The following is a 17,989-nucleotide window of genomic DNA, read 5'->3' on the forward strand; positions in this document are numbered from 1 at the left end:
TAGATTTTCTATTTAAATTTCTTTCAAGTCAGGAGTTCTACTAAACTGATCCATCTGTTTCACTTATGATCTCTAAATCGAGTCAACAAACTTTCTGTAAAGGGCCAGATGGCAAATATTTTGGGGTTTCTTGGAAATACGGTCTCTGTTGTAATTACTTAAACTCTGCCTCTGCTATTGTAGTGTGAAAGTAGCCTTGGACAATAGGTAAATGAGTTGGTGTGACTTTATAAAAACACATGGTGGGAAGAATTTCATTAAACGACTACAGTTTGCTGACCTGCCCTAAATGGTAAGGTAGAGAAATCAATGACTCTTAATGATAAATTAATTTTCCCCAGAAGAAAAGTTAATCTGGTGATTATTATTCAATCCCAAATTGAAATTAGCAGAAGAAATAGTCAACGTTATTTTCTGGCTGACCATCTCTTAATTTATTTTGTTAATTTAAAATGTGTAAGCATCAAATGTGTTTTGACAACTTCAAGTCCAAAGTTTATAATTTTTCAAACTGTAATAAAGCAGATTTTATATGTTAGGAATCCAGTAATAACTCCTTATTTAATGAGTTAACTTGATACATACAGCTATAAATACATAGGTATATACACAGAAGTAATTTAGATAGTTGGACATTTTACCTTATCAGAAAACCAAATGAGCCTGGAATCTTCATAATACCTAAACATGCCATATTTAGGATCCAATAATTCCCTCATGATGAGCAAGAAAAATTCTTTGCGTACCCCTCCTGCATCCACAGCATCTTCTCCAACAAATATAACCTAAAATAGCACAATGCAAACACCGAATAGTCTGTAAAGAAATGAAAGTACATTCTGGAGACCCTATAACATGTTAATTATTACTAATAAATATTCAATCATTAACAGTTTAAATATATATATAATTTTATTTATTAAGTTTCAAAGATTGACTAAAAACAAATAGGAAAACTTTAAACATGGCTTCTGAATAAAAGTCCCAATTAAACAACAGAAAATGTGAAATTACCTTGAGTGGCTTTTTGTAATCTATGTTCTTTGTTTTCCTAAGGACTTCCATTGCATCTCCTACAATATTTTCTCTACGCACCACTAGAATTAAGCAGGGATTCACAGATTCAATCACTGGGAGAAAAAGAGAGGAGACGTTCTGTCTGTGGGCCTGATCAATAGCCATCTAGAAAACAAAAGATTACCATTTTAACAACAATGCTACACTAAAGCTACTATGACTGAAAGAAGCTAACCTCTACCGATTAGTTATAGGTATTATATAATTCCTATACTACTTAATTAACAAAGCATCTGGCACAGTATCCAGCATGGCATACAAACTTAATAAACTGAGCATGAAGAGTACCCTTTTGAATGTTTTTATATTAACATATAGCCCGTAACACCATTAAAGTAACCAAGTATAGAACTATAATAACACTGGTAAATCTGAGCACTGGTTTTCCTAAAAATCATTCACTGGACAGTAGGGTAAAGAAGAGAAAAAAACGAACCTTTAAAGAATGCAAGGAATAGGCCAGGTGCAGTGGCTCATGTCTGTAATCCCAGCACTTTGGGAGGCCAATGAGGACAGATCACTTGAGGTCAAGAGTTCGAGACCAGCCTGGCCAACATGGTGAAACCCTGTCTCTACTAAAAATACAAAAATTAGCAGGGCATGGTGGTGGGCGCCTGTAATCCCAGCTACTCAGGGGGTGAGACAAGAGAATCACTTGAACCCAGAAGGCGGAAGTTGCAGTGAGCTGAGACTGTGCCATTCCACTACAGGCTGGATGACAAGAGCAAAACTCTGTCTCAAAAAAAAAAAAAAAAACAAAAACAAAGAGAATAAGAAACAATCTGGCTAAGGAAGTGTTACACAAATTCACTTAATTAACTGATCATCATATATGCTCACAAACCAAGTGTTTGCCTTTCATCATTTAAAACTTTTGTTCTTTTCTTATGGTTCTTCCTGAGTTCTTGTTCTAAAATGGAATATCCCATGTTAAAATCACCAAGTTATTAACTTACTGTTTTAACAAAGACCTCCAAATAACTGGTTTACTAGCTGTTAGTATAGAATCCTACAAAAATATTTAGAATACCAAATGCATTTATTTGAATAGAATAAAAATGGTTAATAAGATTTGAAGGTTTTCAATTTTTAAAAATATTTTTAGACTATTAAACATTCGAGCTCTTTTTCATCCTTTCCTTAATCCTTAGTTGGTATAGTCAGATATTCTATACCAGAGGAAGCAGCTCAAAATCTTTTTTATTTACAAGATCAAATGATAAAGCAAACTTACTGTAACCCTTTAAAGTCATAATATGAAGTAGTTTTAAAAATCCTCATTATAAAACAAAGAATGCTCAACATAAAACGGATATGAAAGGGTGGTAGGAAGGGGAGATGAAAGAGAAATAGGAGATAATGGTGACCAACCCCAGGAAAATATTTAATACCTTATTATTAAAACTTTCTTCAAGGAAATTTCATATCCTCTTCCTAACGAGACATCAAATGCTTCCTACTTTTAACATCATCTCACTTCTAGTGACTTCCATCTCTTACTAAGTATATAAAATGGGGACATATAGCTACCCAAGGTACTTTGTGTACCTTCATTACTGATCCTAGAAAAATTTCAAATATTTATTGTCTAAAAACATGAAAGAAACAATTTTTTTAAAAAAGCAACTCAAATTAGATTAGTATTATACAATGTTTTACCTGCATCTGTAAGACTGCATCTGTCTGTAACAGAGTGGTTTTTGCTTGGGCATCAAATACAAATGGATATGTGCAGATTGTAACAGGGATATCTGCCAACTGGAAATAAAAAATTAACTTATTAGTACAAGTTGATTTGTGATATGCTTATTGTAGATGCTGTCATTTCTTATAAAGTTGACTACATTCTTTGGTTATTCACTCACGTGGTTCAGGAATTAAAAATAAAACATGCTGCTTACAGAATTATTAAAAATTAAATGAGGCATTGGAATAAACCCAATTTGCAATTTTAGGGGGCAACTATATACTTGAGAGTCCATACAATCACACACTGCAAGTATCTTTTGCTTACCATATATTAATTGCAAGTCTCAATGAATGAGGTTACAAATTTGTTCTAAAATCAGGGGCTCCTATGTTAAATACCATAACCAGTTTTTACATGTTAGGGCAACAGCAACAACTGAGGCTAATGGTAAGTAATCTGTCTATTCCTTCATTTAACAGATATTTATTAGTATAATGTCATTAGGGTGTCAAAATTATTAAGAGTCCAACAATCTCATTTACTTAATATACAAAAAAGGTACCATTTTTATGTTAGCCTTTAAAGTTAGGAAAACTGATCTATCATTATAATTATCAGACATTAGACACTTTATATACAATTACTTATCCTAGCAGGTAATACAATGATTGACTGCTTAGTATTTTAACCATGCAGTAAAATATAGTTATTAATTGCCAGTCACACATTCTTGTAGTTGGAAGAGGACCTACTTCTACCATCAACTCAACAAGACAATAATATCTTTGTGCCTGCCCTGACTCAGAGTCCCTGCTGTAAGACTTCCAATGAATTAATACACCATAAAAAATCCACTTCTTAGTGATTAGATAATTCTTCATAGTCTGAATCTGCATTTCTTCTTCTTCTTCTTTTTTTTTTTTTAATACAAAGTCTCACACTGTCGCCTGGGCTGGAGTGCAATGGCTCAATCTAGGCTCACTGCAACCTCCCCCTCCGGCTTTCAAGCGACTCTCCTGCCTTAGCCTCCCAAGTAGTTGAGATTACAGGCACCCGCCGCCACGCCCAGCTGACTTTTTGTATTTTTGGTAGAGACGGGTTTTCACTATGTTGGCCAGGCTGGTCTCCAACTCCTGACCTCTGCCTGCCCTGGCCTCCCAAAGTGCTTGGATTACAGGCATGAGCCACCTTGCCAGCCTGAATCTGCATTTCTATATATCACAATGCATCATTTAGTCTTTGTTTTGCCCCTGCTGGGAAGTGTATCTAGTTTAAATATTTGTAGTCCTGATCATACTCTCCTAAACTGTCTTTTATTCCATTCTCAACATTCACTCTTCAGTGGTTTTCATGTGACAAGGTTTACCTCCATCCTATATTTTGGCACTGCCTAGCTAATGATCATAAAAACTAATTTTACTTCTCTGAAATTGAAAAAGATTTAGATATCTCTAAAGCACCCTTTGGCTTCAAAACTCTGTTTCCATAATTTTGTGCTACTTCTATCTGACAATGAAGAAGCAGACAATATTAGACCCATAATTTAAAGCCAATTGAAAATGCTTCACTGGCTCAAGTGCTGGGAAAAACACACCTACCAACAAACAAAAAGCATATCAAAGCAAAACCAAACTAAGAAAGTATTTTAAGGTTCCCAAGTGTTAAAAGGGTAGTCTAGGGTTGTTGATTACTTAAACCAACACGCTAGAACTTTTATGTATTGGAAGTGAGAAAGATATTCATACCAGAAGTTTAACTTTGTGACCATTTTGAGTATCAATTATAAAATTTAAAAATGAAATTCATTTTACTTCTCTGATATAAAATGTTTTCAGCCACATTAAGTAGGCATTTGCTAAATTTTAATATAAAAGTTTGCTTTTTTATATTGTGAGGATACATTACATTTTATACTGGAAGATTTAAGGACAGAAACTATTCTGAAGCAAATATTGTTGAAAGGCATCATACAGGTGTAATGTTAACAGAATTTCATTTTCTTCAGAAAACTTCTGAAATGTTATACAAGATAATCTCTACAGACTCAATTTTTAAAAAGACACATACATATTTATTAATTTACATTTTTTAACCACACCCCCCAAAACAAACTTTGGCTCTTCAATTACTTAGGAGAAAATGGAGTATATCTTACTCTGAACATGAGCTTTATTACACCAAACTTACCTCAGTTAATCCATGGTTGACATCCTAAGACAGCAGTGCAGAATATAACAATAACGAGGAAAGAGCAATGTTAGTGTCCAAATTTAACTATTTCTATTCAAGGTAGCATTTCACGTATTTTGCTACAGCAGAATATTGAAGTAATGAGGTAGAAAACACATCTACAATAAAATACCACCCCCCACACATGTATCTTATAGGTACCTTGTGATCATAAAATTATTGAGGCTTGAACATAATGAAATCTGTTTTCAGCAATTAAGCACCCCCATTTGCAGAATTTAGGCATAATAAGAAAACTAATCTTATGCCTGGCTTGGTCTTAAAAAAATAATTTCATGGCTGATTCTCTACCCAAAAATGGAAAAAGCATTTCTCAGACTTTAAGACTTTTAAAATCTCAGCAAAATGTTTGACACTGTTTAGTAGATTAAAATGCTATATGGACAGGAAGAAAAAAGCCATACATGGTTTTTGACAGAAAAAAAAGACAGTAAAACATAAGGTATCTTACATTAAGCATTCTTTAAAACTGAATTAATTTAAGACAAAGTACAGGAGAGAGAGAAAGGCTTGACAAGCAAAAAGAAATGAGAAGAGAAAGACATATTAATTAAGGAAGTAATCATGGAAATAATAATGAAAACTTATTAAACAGAAATGTACGAACCTTCCGTATATGCTCAGAGCAGACTTGTGTAAAGCACCAGAATCTTCAGATATATGTTACTAAATTTGTGGATAGTGTCTTGTGTTATAAAGAATTAATTTTACCCCAGAAGACAGGGCATTATCCTAGGTTACTGGGAGGCGACCTACAGACCTGTGGAATATCATGCCTGACAGTAGTGTCTTTGTTTGCCTGGGGCTTTAGCCACTGGACAATGTGGTTTATGACAGTGGCTTGGGCCATGTGCTGTCAGTCCTGCCTCCAGAAGAGCTGAGAACTAGAGGTCACCACATGAGCAGAAGTGATTGAACCCCAGTAAAAACTCTGGGCACCAGGGTTCTGGTGCGCTTCCTTAGCTGGAAATGCTCTGTATTGTCACACATCTATGCCAGGAAAGTAACTCATCCATGACTCTACAAGGAAAGGACAACAGAAGCTCTGCCTCTGATATCTTTTCCAGACTCTGTCCTATGTGCTGCTTCTTTTAACTAATTTTTTTTTTTTCCACAGACCGAACCTTTTATCTGTCACTATTAAAAGCCTACATTTTAAACAGATTCTTGGATTTGTACTCCACATCCATCTGCTCATATAGCTTAAGCACCTGTCACACATCCCCAGTAGCCTTTCTAGAACTACTACCTTCGCCACAAAACTCCCAAAATTGGTTTTCCCAATTCAAACTTGGGCGTCTTCAGCATTTTTACTTTTCTAACAAGGACAAGCATGGAGAGGATAAATAGACTGGCAAGCCTTTTCTTTATCTTCTCCAGTGTTGTCAGGAATCAATTTATTGACCACTTCTTTCAAGTCACTTGTCAGAACCTCTTGGATCATGATTTTCATCACCTTCTTCGGGATTTGGCGGACCTGTTGGTGCTGAGAGTAAGAGGTCTTCTGTATCTGACTGTTGCGTTTCTTAGTGAAACCAACACAGAACAGTCGAAGCAAATAACCATCAGTGGTCTTGACATTAACATGAACTTCTTTCACGATCTATCAGTTTTTGGCCACGGAACTCATTTTGTCATGGGTAAGATCCATGCTGTGGAAGTTAGGTAGTTTTGGCCCTGAACATCCTCAGTAGTCCGCTTGAATTTTTAAAATACAATTTCATCATTCTGCAGATCAGAAAGGTTCACTTCAAACACACACAACCCTTGAGGCCATCCTGGTGACTAGTGTTTCTCTAGTATCTCTTATACTACACATAGCAGGTGCTTTCATACCATACCAATTATTTTTAGAAAGTAGACAACCACTTCCTGGCTCCTTATTTGTCACCTTTCATAAGGTGCTTGTTCTTGCCAAATGTCATGGTGCTGCTCAGAGAGCCAAAAGGACTGTTGGCTGATTTTAACCCATTATCCTTTCCCTGTAATAAACTCTAATCATCAGTGTAACAATTTTCAGTGAGTTCAGGGAGACCTTGTAGCAAATTATCAAACTTGAGAGTAGTTTGGGGGACCCTCCCCAAACTCACAATTGGTATCAGAGGTGAAGGCAGTCTTGTGTGGAATGTTCTCTTTAACTTTGTAGTTGACTAACTTCCCACATGTCACTGGGGTATTATTGGAGGATTTAAGATATTAGCAAAGACTTTGCGTTCTCTCACTATACTGTGTTAAGTAAAGCCAAAGCAGGGTAAGCATAAGCAAAACATGACTCTATGCAAATCCTATTCAGAGGAATAATATTACTGACAAGAGTTTCTTTAAAAAAATTCCAAGTACCAAGTTATTATTACGTAAGTGCTCCTACTGGCAGTATAAACAAGATGAAAGTCTTTAAAGACTGTTCTGCAAAAAAGCCTTTTAGATTACACTCAGTTTAGCTAGAAGGTAAAATAAAAGAAGATTTGAAACCCTTTTATAGTATACCTTGTGGGACGTTTTTGAAAAAAGAACTTTATTATTTTAAAGTGGCTTTACGTTCACAGCAAATTAAAAGGAAGGTACAGAGACTTCCAATATATCCCTGTACTCACACATGCACAGCCTTCACATCACCAATATTCCTCTTGTAGGACATTTAAAAAGTAGTAAAGACAGTTTAAGCAAAAAAAAAAAAAAAAAGCCTATAAAAATTCATCTATGGCCTGCTTGCCAACTATACTATATACCAAGGGAGTTCATAGTATGGGAGATGGATTTTATCCTTAGCTAAGTAATGAAATATTAGTATGTATGCGTTATCTTTTTTACTATTACATGTAAATAGATATAGATGCTATACATATCATTATCCACTGGGCAAGTCAATAAGATAATGTTAGAATTTATAGTGTCACTAACCCCATACTAAGCAGAGTATGATTCGGTTACACTAAAAATTTGGGGAGAAAGACGTGAACTGGCAAGAACATGAAAAATAATAGGACATGTGAAAAACCTGAGAAACACAAGGATGATCAGACATGAAATAAAATCATTTTTCTAGGAGAGAGAGGCATCAAAGGGAAAACCAGATTAAGATAATTATTACAAATTTCAATGTAAGGATTAAGAATTATAGACAAAGGCTCAAACATTTTAAAAGAGTAGATGCTAAGCAAGAATAAATTCTTCTGGGAAATATTAAGAGTTGTAAGGTGGCTCAAATTTAATGCATCATAGTAGTATTTCCAATGGAAATTTTAAAAAAAGACAAAGGAATGCAGGGGTGGGGGTAGGCAGGATAACAAAAATGTCTTAAGTCAACTAAGGTCCACTGCTAAAAATTCAGCATACTACTCAATGTGAGAGCTTCTACTGGCTCCAAATCGATAAACTCAAGCACTAACTGTTAGCTGTTTTTAGAGTGGGAACCCTGAAACTTGGGTTAAGGCATCCCTTTTTGTTGTTTTTGAGACAGGGTCACTCTCTGTTGCCTAGGTTGGAGTGCACTGGCATGATCTTAGCTCACTGCAACCTTCACCTCCTGGGCTCCAGCTATCCACCCACCTCAGCCTCCCAAGAAGCTGGGACCACAGGTGTGTCATCATGCCTGGCTAATTTTTGTGTTTTTTTGTAGAGACGGCGTTTCACCACGTTGCCCAAGCTAGTCTCGAACTTCTGAGCTCAAATGATCTGCCTATCTTGACTTCCCAAAGTGCTGGGATTACAGGCTTGAACCACCATGTCTAATTGGCAGCCAGGGCATGTCTAATTTTAGTTACTCAATGCCTTAGAAGCTGGAGCGACAAAGGACCAAAGGAAAGTTCAAAAGTCGGGGTTTTATGACTACTAAGGCTGCTTTTAACACAAATGGTTAATGATGGTTCCAGTTCTTTTTCTCTTTTTACTTTCATTTGCTCTTTATCGATGGTTCCAGTTTTTAAAGATAAAATAGATGTAGCACCTTGGCACTGCTGGTGTCATCTTGATTTAAGGGCCTAACATGGGATTTCTCTGAGCAGTTACTATTCCAAAGAAAGGATACCAAAGTTACTGAAGTTATTCAAATAAATATGAAGGGTCTTATTAGGTAAGAGAGAAATAAAGACATTTCTAAAACATAAAGAATATAAAAAATACACAAACATAATTTGATAATCTAATATGTAAGGAAAAAAATGATATTATGATCAGCCTAAGAATCTTATTACTTATTACTGGATCCCTACGAAATATTAATGCCACTAAAAGTGACTAGGGAGCTTTAAAAAACAAGGATGAACTTTTCTGAGCTGTGAGAAAGCACCAATTACTTCAGTCAACTTCTTTGTTTTATTAAATGAGAAAGAAATCTAACCCAATCTAATCTAAGAAAGTTAGATACTCGTATAACTTCCCAAAACTGGTCTACCCAGCTGTTATACTAGCCTATCTTCCTATTTTGCTGATGAACACATCATGTTGGTAGCTCAGCACCTGCCCAGAGTAATATACAACTTAACACAGTAGAATAAATATGGTGATAATTTATATATATAGAATAATTAATATGAAATGTCTTATTACTTATATAGAATATCAAAGACTGTAAAATGTTTGTTCACCAATTTACCATAGTGGCTTTCTTAGTACTTACTTGTATCTGACATACCTCTCAAATAGGTATACGCAGTTTTAGAAAAAATGTGCATATGTATTTAAAAAAAAAAAAGTTTCACTTGAATCTCATCGTAATTCAAACAAGACAGACCCAGTATAGACCTTTCTATACCTTACTGTGAATTAGTCAATTTTTACTAGGTATATATGAGGACATGCATGAACAATAACTAAAAGTATTAGGAAGGGAAGCAAAAAAGAGCAAAGAATTTGGTAGTAACCAATAAGGTATTTTTACAAACAATTTAAAAGCAAAGTTAAAGGAAGATAAGGAAACTGAGGATAGTACCTAGAAAGTGGAGAAAATCATTACATAGCAGAAGATAAAAAAGAGAGAGGGAAAACACACATGCTCTTTTATTTTGCCAAGAGATCATAGTAGAAGGGGAAAAAAAGGGATAAAAAGAAAAGGAATCCACATGAAAAAATAATTTTATTCATTGAGATCGGTGTCATGGAAAAAAACACAGAAGATTACACAGTAACTAGCAAGAGTAAGAGAATCAAGCAGGCTTCACAAAAACACGTAAGGGGAATGAGGTAAAACAGGATGGAGAATGGAAGGGAATGAGGTAAAAAGATGTTTTAGCAGTACAAAATGTATTACAAGGAAAGCCAAGATATTTCATGGAATTAGTTATTAAAGTTTAGGGATCAGGGAAGTGTATACCTGATGGATTCTTAAATCCTTGACTGGGAAAAAAAGGTAAAGAAAAAAAAACCCAAAAGATTATGGCATAGAGACAAAATTTTCTTGCAGTGTTTAGAATAAGGTAAAGCTACTAAATATAAATTATAAATAAAAGAACATCTGATACAGTTCGCCGTGATCCAGGCAAATATGACTCTCTACGACAATGTTTCTCAAACTGGGCTGGCAGATCCCAGGGGATACATTCTTAGGGAGTGTATGAATGCAATAGGAAAATTTTAAATTTAGAGTTTTATGCCAATAATTTAAAGGCTGATTTAAAAATCCAAAATTAGGATAACCCATTTATAATCCCAGTATTGCCACGAATCTTCAAGGCCTGCAATGGTTCTAAATATAACCAAACTGGTACCAAACAGGATCTCTGTAATTGCCTAGGACCTTATACTTAAATGATGTGCCTCATTAAGTGAAGACCAAATGAATATCACAACTCATTCTAAAAGCAGATGTTTCATTATAGGCATATAGAGAAAGGCAGCAAGAGAACAGTGTTACTAGACATGTCAGAATAAAAGCTACTGAAAAATCTGTAGCCTGTGTCAATGTAGCCAGCAACAACAATCACCATTTTATAAAGACTTAACTATGTGCCAGAAATTACTCTTCATCTTCTCAAAACATTTAAGCTAGGTACCAATATCCTAATTTACAGAAAAGAAAATGAAATCTCAGAGAAATTAAATAATTTTCCCAAGGACAGAAATGACTAGATCAGGCACTCTTATTATAAGTTACTCTGCTTCCTCATGATACATATTTATGTTGTGAGCCTGAATTCCTAATCATCACAACATTCTCCATAATAAATTAATTTTCCAATTTGTAAATTAATTAATTAATTTATTTATTTATTAAGACAGAGTCTCACTCTGTCACCCAGGCTGGAGAGCAATGGCCCAATCTCAGTTTAATGTAATCTTTACCCTCCGGGTTCAAGCCATTCTCCTGCCTTAGCCTTCCAAGTAGCTGGGATTACAGGTGCTTACCACCACACTCAGCTAATTTTTGTATTTTTAATAGAGATGGGGTTTCACCATATAGGCCAGGCTGATCTACAACTCCTGACTTCAGGTGATCTGCCTGCCTCAGCCTCCCAAAGGGATTACAGACATGTGCCACTGTGCCCAGACTGTAATGTTATTTACTTATTTTTTGAGATGGAGTCTCACTCTGTTGCCCAGGCTGGAGTGTGGTGGCGTGATCTCAGCTCAATGCAGCCTCTGTCCCCCTGGTTCAAGTGATCCTGCCTCAGACTTCTGAGTAGCTGGGATTATAGGCACACACCACTGCGCCTAATTTTTTTGGTATTTTTTCTAGAGATGGGGTTTCACCATATAGGCCAGGCTGATCTATAACTCTATGATTTGGCCCCTGCCCATTTCTCTGTTCCCTCCTCACTCCCATAAGCCATGCTGGCTTTTTTTTTTTTCTTTTCTTTTTTGAGACGGAGTCTTGCACTGTCACCTGGACTGGAGTGCAATGGCACGATCGTGGCTTACCGTAACCTCCGCCTCCTGGGTTCAAGAGATTCTCCTGCCTCAGCCTCCCAAGAAGGTGGGATTATAGGCACCTGCCACCATGCTTGGCTAATTTTTTGCATTTTTAGTAGAGATGGGGTTTCACTATGTTGGCCAGGCTGGTCTCAAACTCCTGACCTCGTGATCTGCCGGCCTTGATTTCCCAAAGTGCTGGGATTACAGGCCTGAGCCACTGCACCATGCTGACTTTTTTCGACCTTTCAATCTTGTTAAGCTTGTTTTTACCTAAGGTTTTTTACTAAATGTTCATTGTTCTTGAAATTCTTTCTGCTCTGATTTTAAAGGGCTGCTCCTTGTCACTCAGATTAACACTCATACATCGTAAGACAAGTCTTTTCTGAAACCTATCTTTACTAAATCACCTCAATTTTAATACTACATATTATTAGCTGGCATGTTTTGCTTTGTTTAACTATTGTCAATCTTGCCCAGTAGATTATGCATTCCATGAGAAACAAGGCTCTAATCTGTCTGGTTCACCACTGTATTTCTAATACCTAAATCAATGCCTGCTACATAACAGATTCTCATTGTTGAACAGCAAGGGAGTAGATCTAAATCTATAGAATGGCTATAAACCTGATCCAGCCTCAAGGTAATTCAGGAGAAAAGTCAGTTAGTCTCTCCCAGTCCAGACCCAAGTACACTAGGGAAGGAAAAGATGTCTAGAAGCAACCTGATCCCAGGAGGTAGGAGTATCCTAAAAACAGTATGTACTAAGCAGACTGCCATTCAAAAACTACTGTATGTTTTTAGTCCTTACTAGACATATTCTAGACACTATCAGAGGTGCTGGTTAACAAGAGTACCCATCCACAAGGAGCTTACAGCTGATGCCCAGCAAGCAATGAAAGTTATTACATAACTGCTGAACACATATTAAATTACCTCTGTGCAGAAAAGTGGGACTCAAGTATGCTAAAATGGATAGCAAATAAGAGTATTAAACCTAACTATTTTGTATCTAGCGGCTTACCCATTTCTGCATTAAAATTTTATGTACCTAATTCAAGTTTTATAAGACTATGATACTATTTTAATGAGATAGTGTCTAGTTATTAAGGAATTAGCCACACAAAAAGATGTACGCACCAACATTTATATAAAAAATCTGAAATAAAACTAAACACATAATCGGCTCACTGCAACCTCCACCTCCCAGGTTCAAGTGATTTTCATGCCTCAGCCACCTGAGTAGCTGGGATTACAGGTACGTGCCACCATGCTCAGCTAACTTCTTATATTTTTAGTAGAGATGGAGTTCTGTCACGTTGCCCAGGCTGGTCTTGAAATCCTGAGCTCAGGCAATCTACCTGCCTCAGGCTCCCGAAGTGCTAAGATTACAGGCATGGCTGGGCGCGGTGGCTCAAGCCTGTAATCCCAGCACTTTGGGAGGCCGAGGCGGGTGGATCACGAGGTCGAGAGATCAAGACCATCTTGGTCAACATGGTGAAACCCCGTCTCTACTAAAAATACAAAGCGTGCCTGTAATCCCAGCTACTCAGGAGGCTGAGGCAGGAGAATTGCCTGAACCCAGGAGGCAGAGGTTGCGGTAAGCCAAGATCACGCCATTGCACTCCAGCCTAGGCAACAAGAGCGAAACTCCGTCTCAAAAAAAAAAAAAAAAAAAAAAAAAAAGATTACAGGCATGAGCCACCGCACCCAGACCTCTTTGGTAGTCTTGAAGCACCAGTTTCAAAACAATAATGCATTTTCAGGAGTTCCACTATGTAGAATGCCAGTATTTTCCACACTGGAGAAGTAAGAGGCAACATCATGGAAAATAAATGAATTAAAAATCCATGTCACATTTGTAGTATTTTTTTTTCTAGTGTAATTCATCTCTTTGGTTTGGCTTTGGTAAAAGAGTATAATATTTGCATATAAATATTGAATAACATACAGCATTCCTTTGCAATGTGTTTTTATTTAAAAAGTAAGTTCTGGATAAGAGTTCTAAAAAAATATTCTCATTTCGAAACCAAGGAACTGTTTCATTTTTATTAGATACATACACATAAAAATAAAATCACAAATTGCACAGGAAACCTACCATTCCATAGGCTTGCTGTTGGACCCAGTTGATATAATCATTCCTTATGTCTATCAATTCTTGTACTTCATGTATATAAAATTTATCATACTGTATAATCTGTCCCGTTTTCTCATTTACCTACAAGAGAAAGTATAATTGACATTAAATTTAATCAGTACTCAAGACAGAGAAATTTAAAATGTCTAAAGAAAAAAAAGCTTTGGGGATTTTCTTGCTAATTTTTTCTTCCTACAAAAAATAACTACTGAGTGCCTATGATATGCAAAATGCTAGTTAAGTGCTATGGAAGACATAAAGATTTGTAAGATGTGATGTCTGCAGTCAGTACCCCAAAATCTAGAAAAGAAAGACACATCTTTATAACCACAACACAAAATGAGATATGTATTATTATTTTTTAATTTTTTTTTCTCCCCCTGCCCCGCCGAGATATGTATTATTAAAGTGTATATGGTACATATAAACTAGATACTACAAGGATTTATGGTTGGGAAATGGGACCTTAATAATAATAGCAGCTAATGCTTATGTTAAGTGTTGCTCTATGCTGGCACCTGATCAGAATAAACTTTAGGAAGTGATATCTGGACAAGATGTGAAAAATGAAGAGGATGCAAATCACTACCCCAGAAATTACCTACTAACTACAAAGATAAAAACAAATATTTACAGTGGAGAGCACCATCTTAACTAAGTGATCTAACTAATCATTATCAATACTGGAAAAATGAAATATAATGTTCTTGGTGATACAACTCAACAAGAGGCATACGTATGATCTATGAAATAAAAATGGTTTAACCGAAATCCAACCAAGTCTCCTAATCTAAATTCTAGTTTATTGCAAATACAAGAGAGAGAAACTAGTTAAATAAACAAATACAAGGGAGAGAAACTACTTAAATAAACATCACCATGAGGAAATAATCAGACAAATCCTGATTATGAAACTTTTATAAGAAAACTAGCCAAGACTTCAAAAAATCAAGGTAGTAGGTATTAAAAAAAAAAAAAAGGTAGGAGCTATTCTAAATTAAAAGAGACTAGAGGAATTCAGGTACTAAACATGGCAGAATACTTTTGTATCAGTATTAACAATTATAATTAACATTAACAATGATAAGCTTTAGACAATACATTAAAGAACAACTACTATACTTAAAAACGCTGGAGATCAACCAAAAGTAGACAGAAACAGGCATGGATACAAGAAGAGGATAGAGCTCAAGCAGAAAACAGCAGTCTTAACAAAGACTGAAGCTGCCAGCACAGCCAGACAGTGAGGAATGAAAAAATCAAAGAAAGGAATCGAGAGGATGAGGCTCCAAAATCTGTGTGCAAATTCCGCCCACATCCTTGGCTAAATCTAAACCATGAATGGACAAAGACTTGCCAAAAATAAATAAAATAAATAAACAAAACCCAAACCAACAGAAAGCACAGCTGGGAGGCTACTCTTAAAGTAAGGGTTCAAAAAAAGCACTTCCAGAGGAAAAGGGGCACATTTCATAATAACAGAAGGATTAATTCACCAAGAAGTCACAATAATCCAAAACAGCAGAGCTTGAAAATATATGAAAGAAATCAACAGAACCACCATCACAGTTGGAGATTTTTAACATCCCATCTCATTAACTGATAGAAAAAAATTAACAAAACCAGCAAGTATAAATGATCTGAACAACAACTTCAACCAACTTGCACTCACTGTCATAGAACACTTCACCCAATAATTGTACATGAAATGTTCACTTAGACCAAATCCTGGACCATACTGTAAGTCTTAATATATTTAAAAGAATCCAAATATACAACACATGTACTCTGTCCACAATGGAATCCAACTAAAATCAGTAACACAAAGAGATATGGAAAATCCTAGAACGCCGGCAATTAAATATAACACTTCTAAGTTACTGAAAACTTTTCTTCAACCTGTGAGAGAGCTAAAGTCACAAGATAACCAACTAGTGTGAATTCCAAGGATCAACAAATACTTCTGAGTCAGGATACCAGAAATGGCTCATTTGTGGCAGAGAGCAAGAGGAAACTGCTACTGTCATACAAGCAGAATATGGTAAAATTTTAAGGATCACTTTAAAGCTGAGTGTGGGGTGGCTTGACAGTATGAAACTCCACAGAGTCCCAGGCAATTGGCATTCACTCATAGCCTCTTTTCCATAGACTGCCACTGGGTACCCAGGAAAACAATTGGAAACATGGCAGAGGGGGCAGAGAAAAAGAAAAAGAAACAATGCAGAAGATCAAGAACCTCTCTCAATAGTGTAAGGAATTAGCTTCCACATGAGAAGGGAACGAAGGCCCACCACCCTGTCCAGATCATTCCCTCACACAGAGCAAAAGCCTTGAGCCACTGAGGAAGTGGGAAGCAAACCCCTATCTTGTTGCTGAGGGAGGGAAAAACCTTCAATTCCTGGAAGGAAGGGTGACAAGAACAGTCCTAGGTGTAGAATCTTCTATCAGTAGGACTAGCGGTCTACAAGTGCTGAGGGAGGGAGCAGAAACTTCCACACAAAAAGATCCAAGCAGAGTTTGGCTGCCACAGGGAAGACGTTAGGTAGATTATACGTGTCTGAACCTCGAATGGAACTGACCAAGTTGGTCAGTTCCATTCGAGGTTCAGACACGTATAATCTACCTAAGATCAAGGCTACATCACAACAACCAAGAACCATTTCTGTTCCCTCTCCTCTACCAATCTTGAAAGCACTGAGTAAGAAGCAACATCAGTTTACAACTGACAGGGGGAAAGAGTGAGAAGAAAACCCCTCTAAGGAGCAGGCATAAAGAAAGGGGCACAAACATTCACAAAAAACCATTTGACACCCCACTTCCACCCTACACACACTATATGACAAGGCCTCAAATTCCTCTAATGTTAGAGGCCTCAAATTCCTCTAGCATTAGAGGCTTGTAGGGTAATGAAGGTATTTACAGCAAATTAAAAATTCAATCCCAGCTTAACTCCTGAATACAGACTCAAATCCTTACACTAATACCAGACAGAAGAGGTGTACCCATTTATAAGCTTTAAACCTACTTATTTCAGTCTCTTACTATTTTATAGGTAACCCAAAATTATGAGACATATAAAAAAATCAACTGAACAGGCCGGGCGTGGTGGTTCATGCCTGCAATCCCAGCACTCTGGGAGGTTGAGGCAGGCAGATCATCTGAGGTCAGGAGTTCAAGACCAGCCTGGCCAACACGATGAAACCCCATGTCTACTAAAAATACAAAAATTAGCTGGGTGTGGTGGCACATGCCTGTAATCCAGCAACCTGGGAGGCTAAGTCATGAGGATCACTTGGATCCAGAAGGTGGAGATTGCAGTGAGCCGAGATCATGTCACTGCACTGTAGCCTGGGTGACTAGAGTGAGACTCTGTCTCAAAAACAAAAACAAAAAGCAAAAAACCTGAACAAAACAAAAAACTGTCTAAAGACAAAGCAATCAACAGAGTCAGATTCAGAGAAGATCTCCTGCCTCAGCCTCCTGAGTAGCTGGTATTACAGGCACGTGCCACCATGCCCAGCTAATTTTTTGTATTTTTAGTAGAGACGGAGTTTCACCATGTTGACCAGGATGGTCTCGATCTCTTGACCTCGTGATCCACCCGCCTCGGCCTCCCAAAGTGCTGGGATTACAGGCTTGCACCACCACGCCCAGCCAAAGGATCACTTCTTAATTCATTTTATGAAGCCAAAATAAACTTGATACCAAAAGCTGACAGCAGTATGAGAAATAAAAACTACAGATCAATATCCCTCATGAACAGACACAAAACCCTCAATAAAATATTAGCAAATTAAATCCAATAATGTAAAGTATATATAATATAAATATAATGCCAAATAAAGTTGATCCCAAGAATGCAAGATTTCTTTAACATCTAACACATTTAATAATATTTCTTTTTTTTTTTTTTTTTTTTTTTTGAGACGGAGTTTCGCTCTTATTACCCAGGCTGGAGTGCAATGGCGCGATCTCGGCTCACCGCA

The 17,989-nt window shown here is 36.6% G+C and overlaps 1 protein-coding gene across 7 annotated transcripts in view; it reads right to left on the reverse strand.

The window, feature by feature from the left end:
* Positions 1–17,989, reverse strand: part of HERC4 (HECT and RLD domain containing E3 ubiquitin protein ligase 4) — a 147,359-nt gene that overhangs the window by 31,733 nt on the left and 97,637 nt on the right. For 6 of the 7 annotated variants that reach the window (XM_003928679.4, XM_074382299.1, XM_074382298.1 and 3 more), the window contains 5 exons: positions 13,965–14,084; positions 4,955–4,978; positions 2,737–2,835; positions 1,015–1,182; positions 642–785 (listed from right to left, as the gene is read on the reverse strand). In XM_003928679.4, coding sequence (XP_003928728.1) covers positions 642–785; positions 1,015–1,182; positions 2,737–2,835; positions 4,955–4,978; positions 13,965–14,084 — 555 coding nt within the window. The remainder of the gene's footprint in view (positions 1–641; positions 786–1,014; positions 1,183–2,736; positions 2,836–4,954; positions 4,979–13,964; positions 14,085–17,989) is intronic. The other variant, XM_003928678.4, reaches the window with a different exon arrangement.

This window comes from Saimiri boliviensis, chromosome 12 (genome assembly GCF_048565385.1).
Source record: "Saimiri boliviensis isolate mSaiBol1 chromosome 12, mSaiBol1.pri, whole genome shotgun sequence".
Classification (NCBI taxonomy): Eukaryota; Metazoa; Chordata; class Mammalia; order Primates; family Cebidae; genus Saimiri; species Saimiri boliviensis.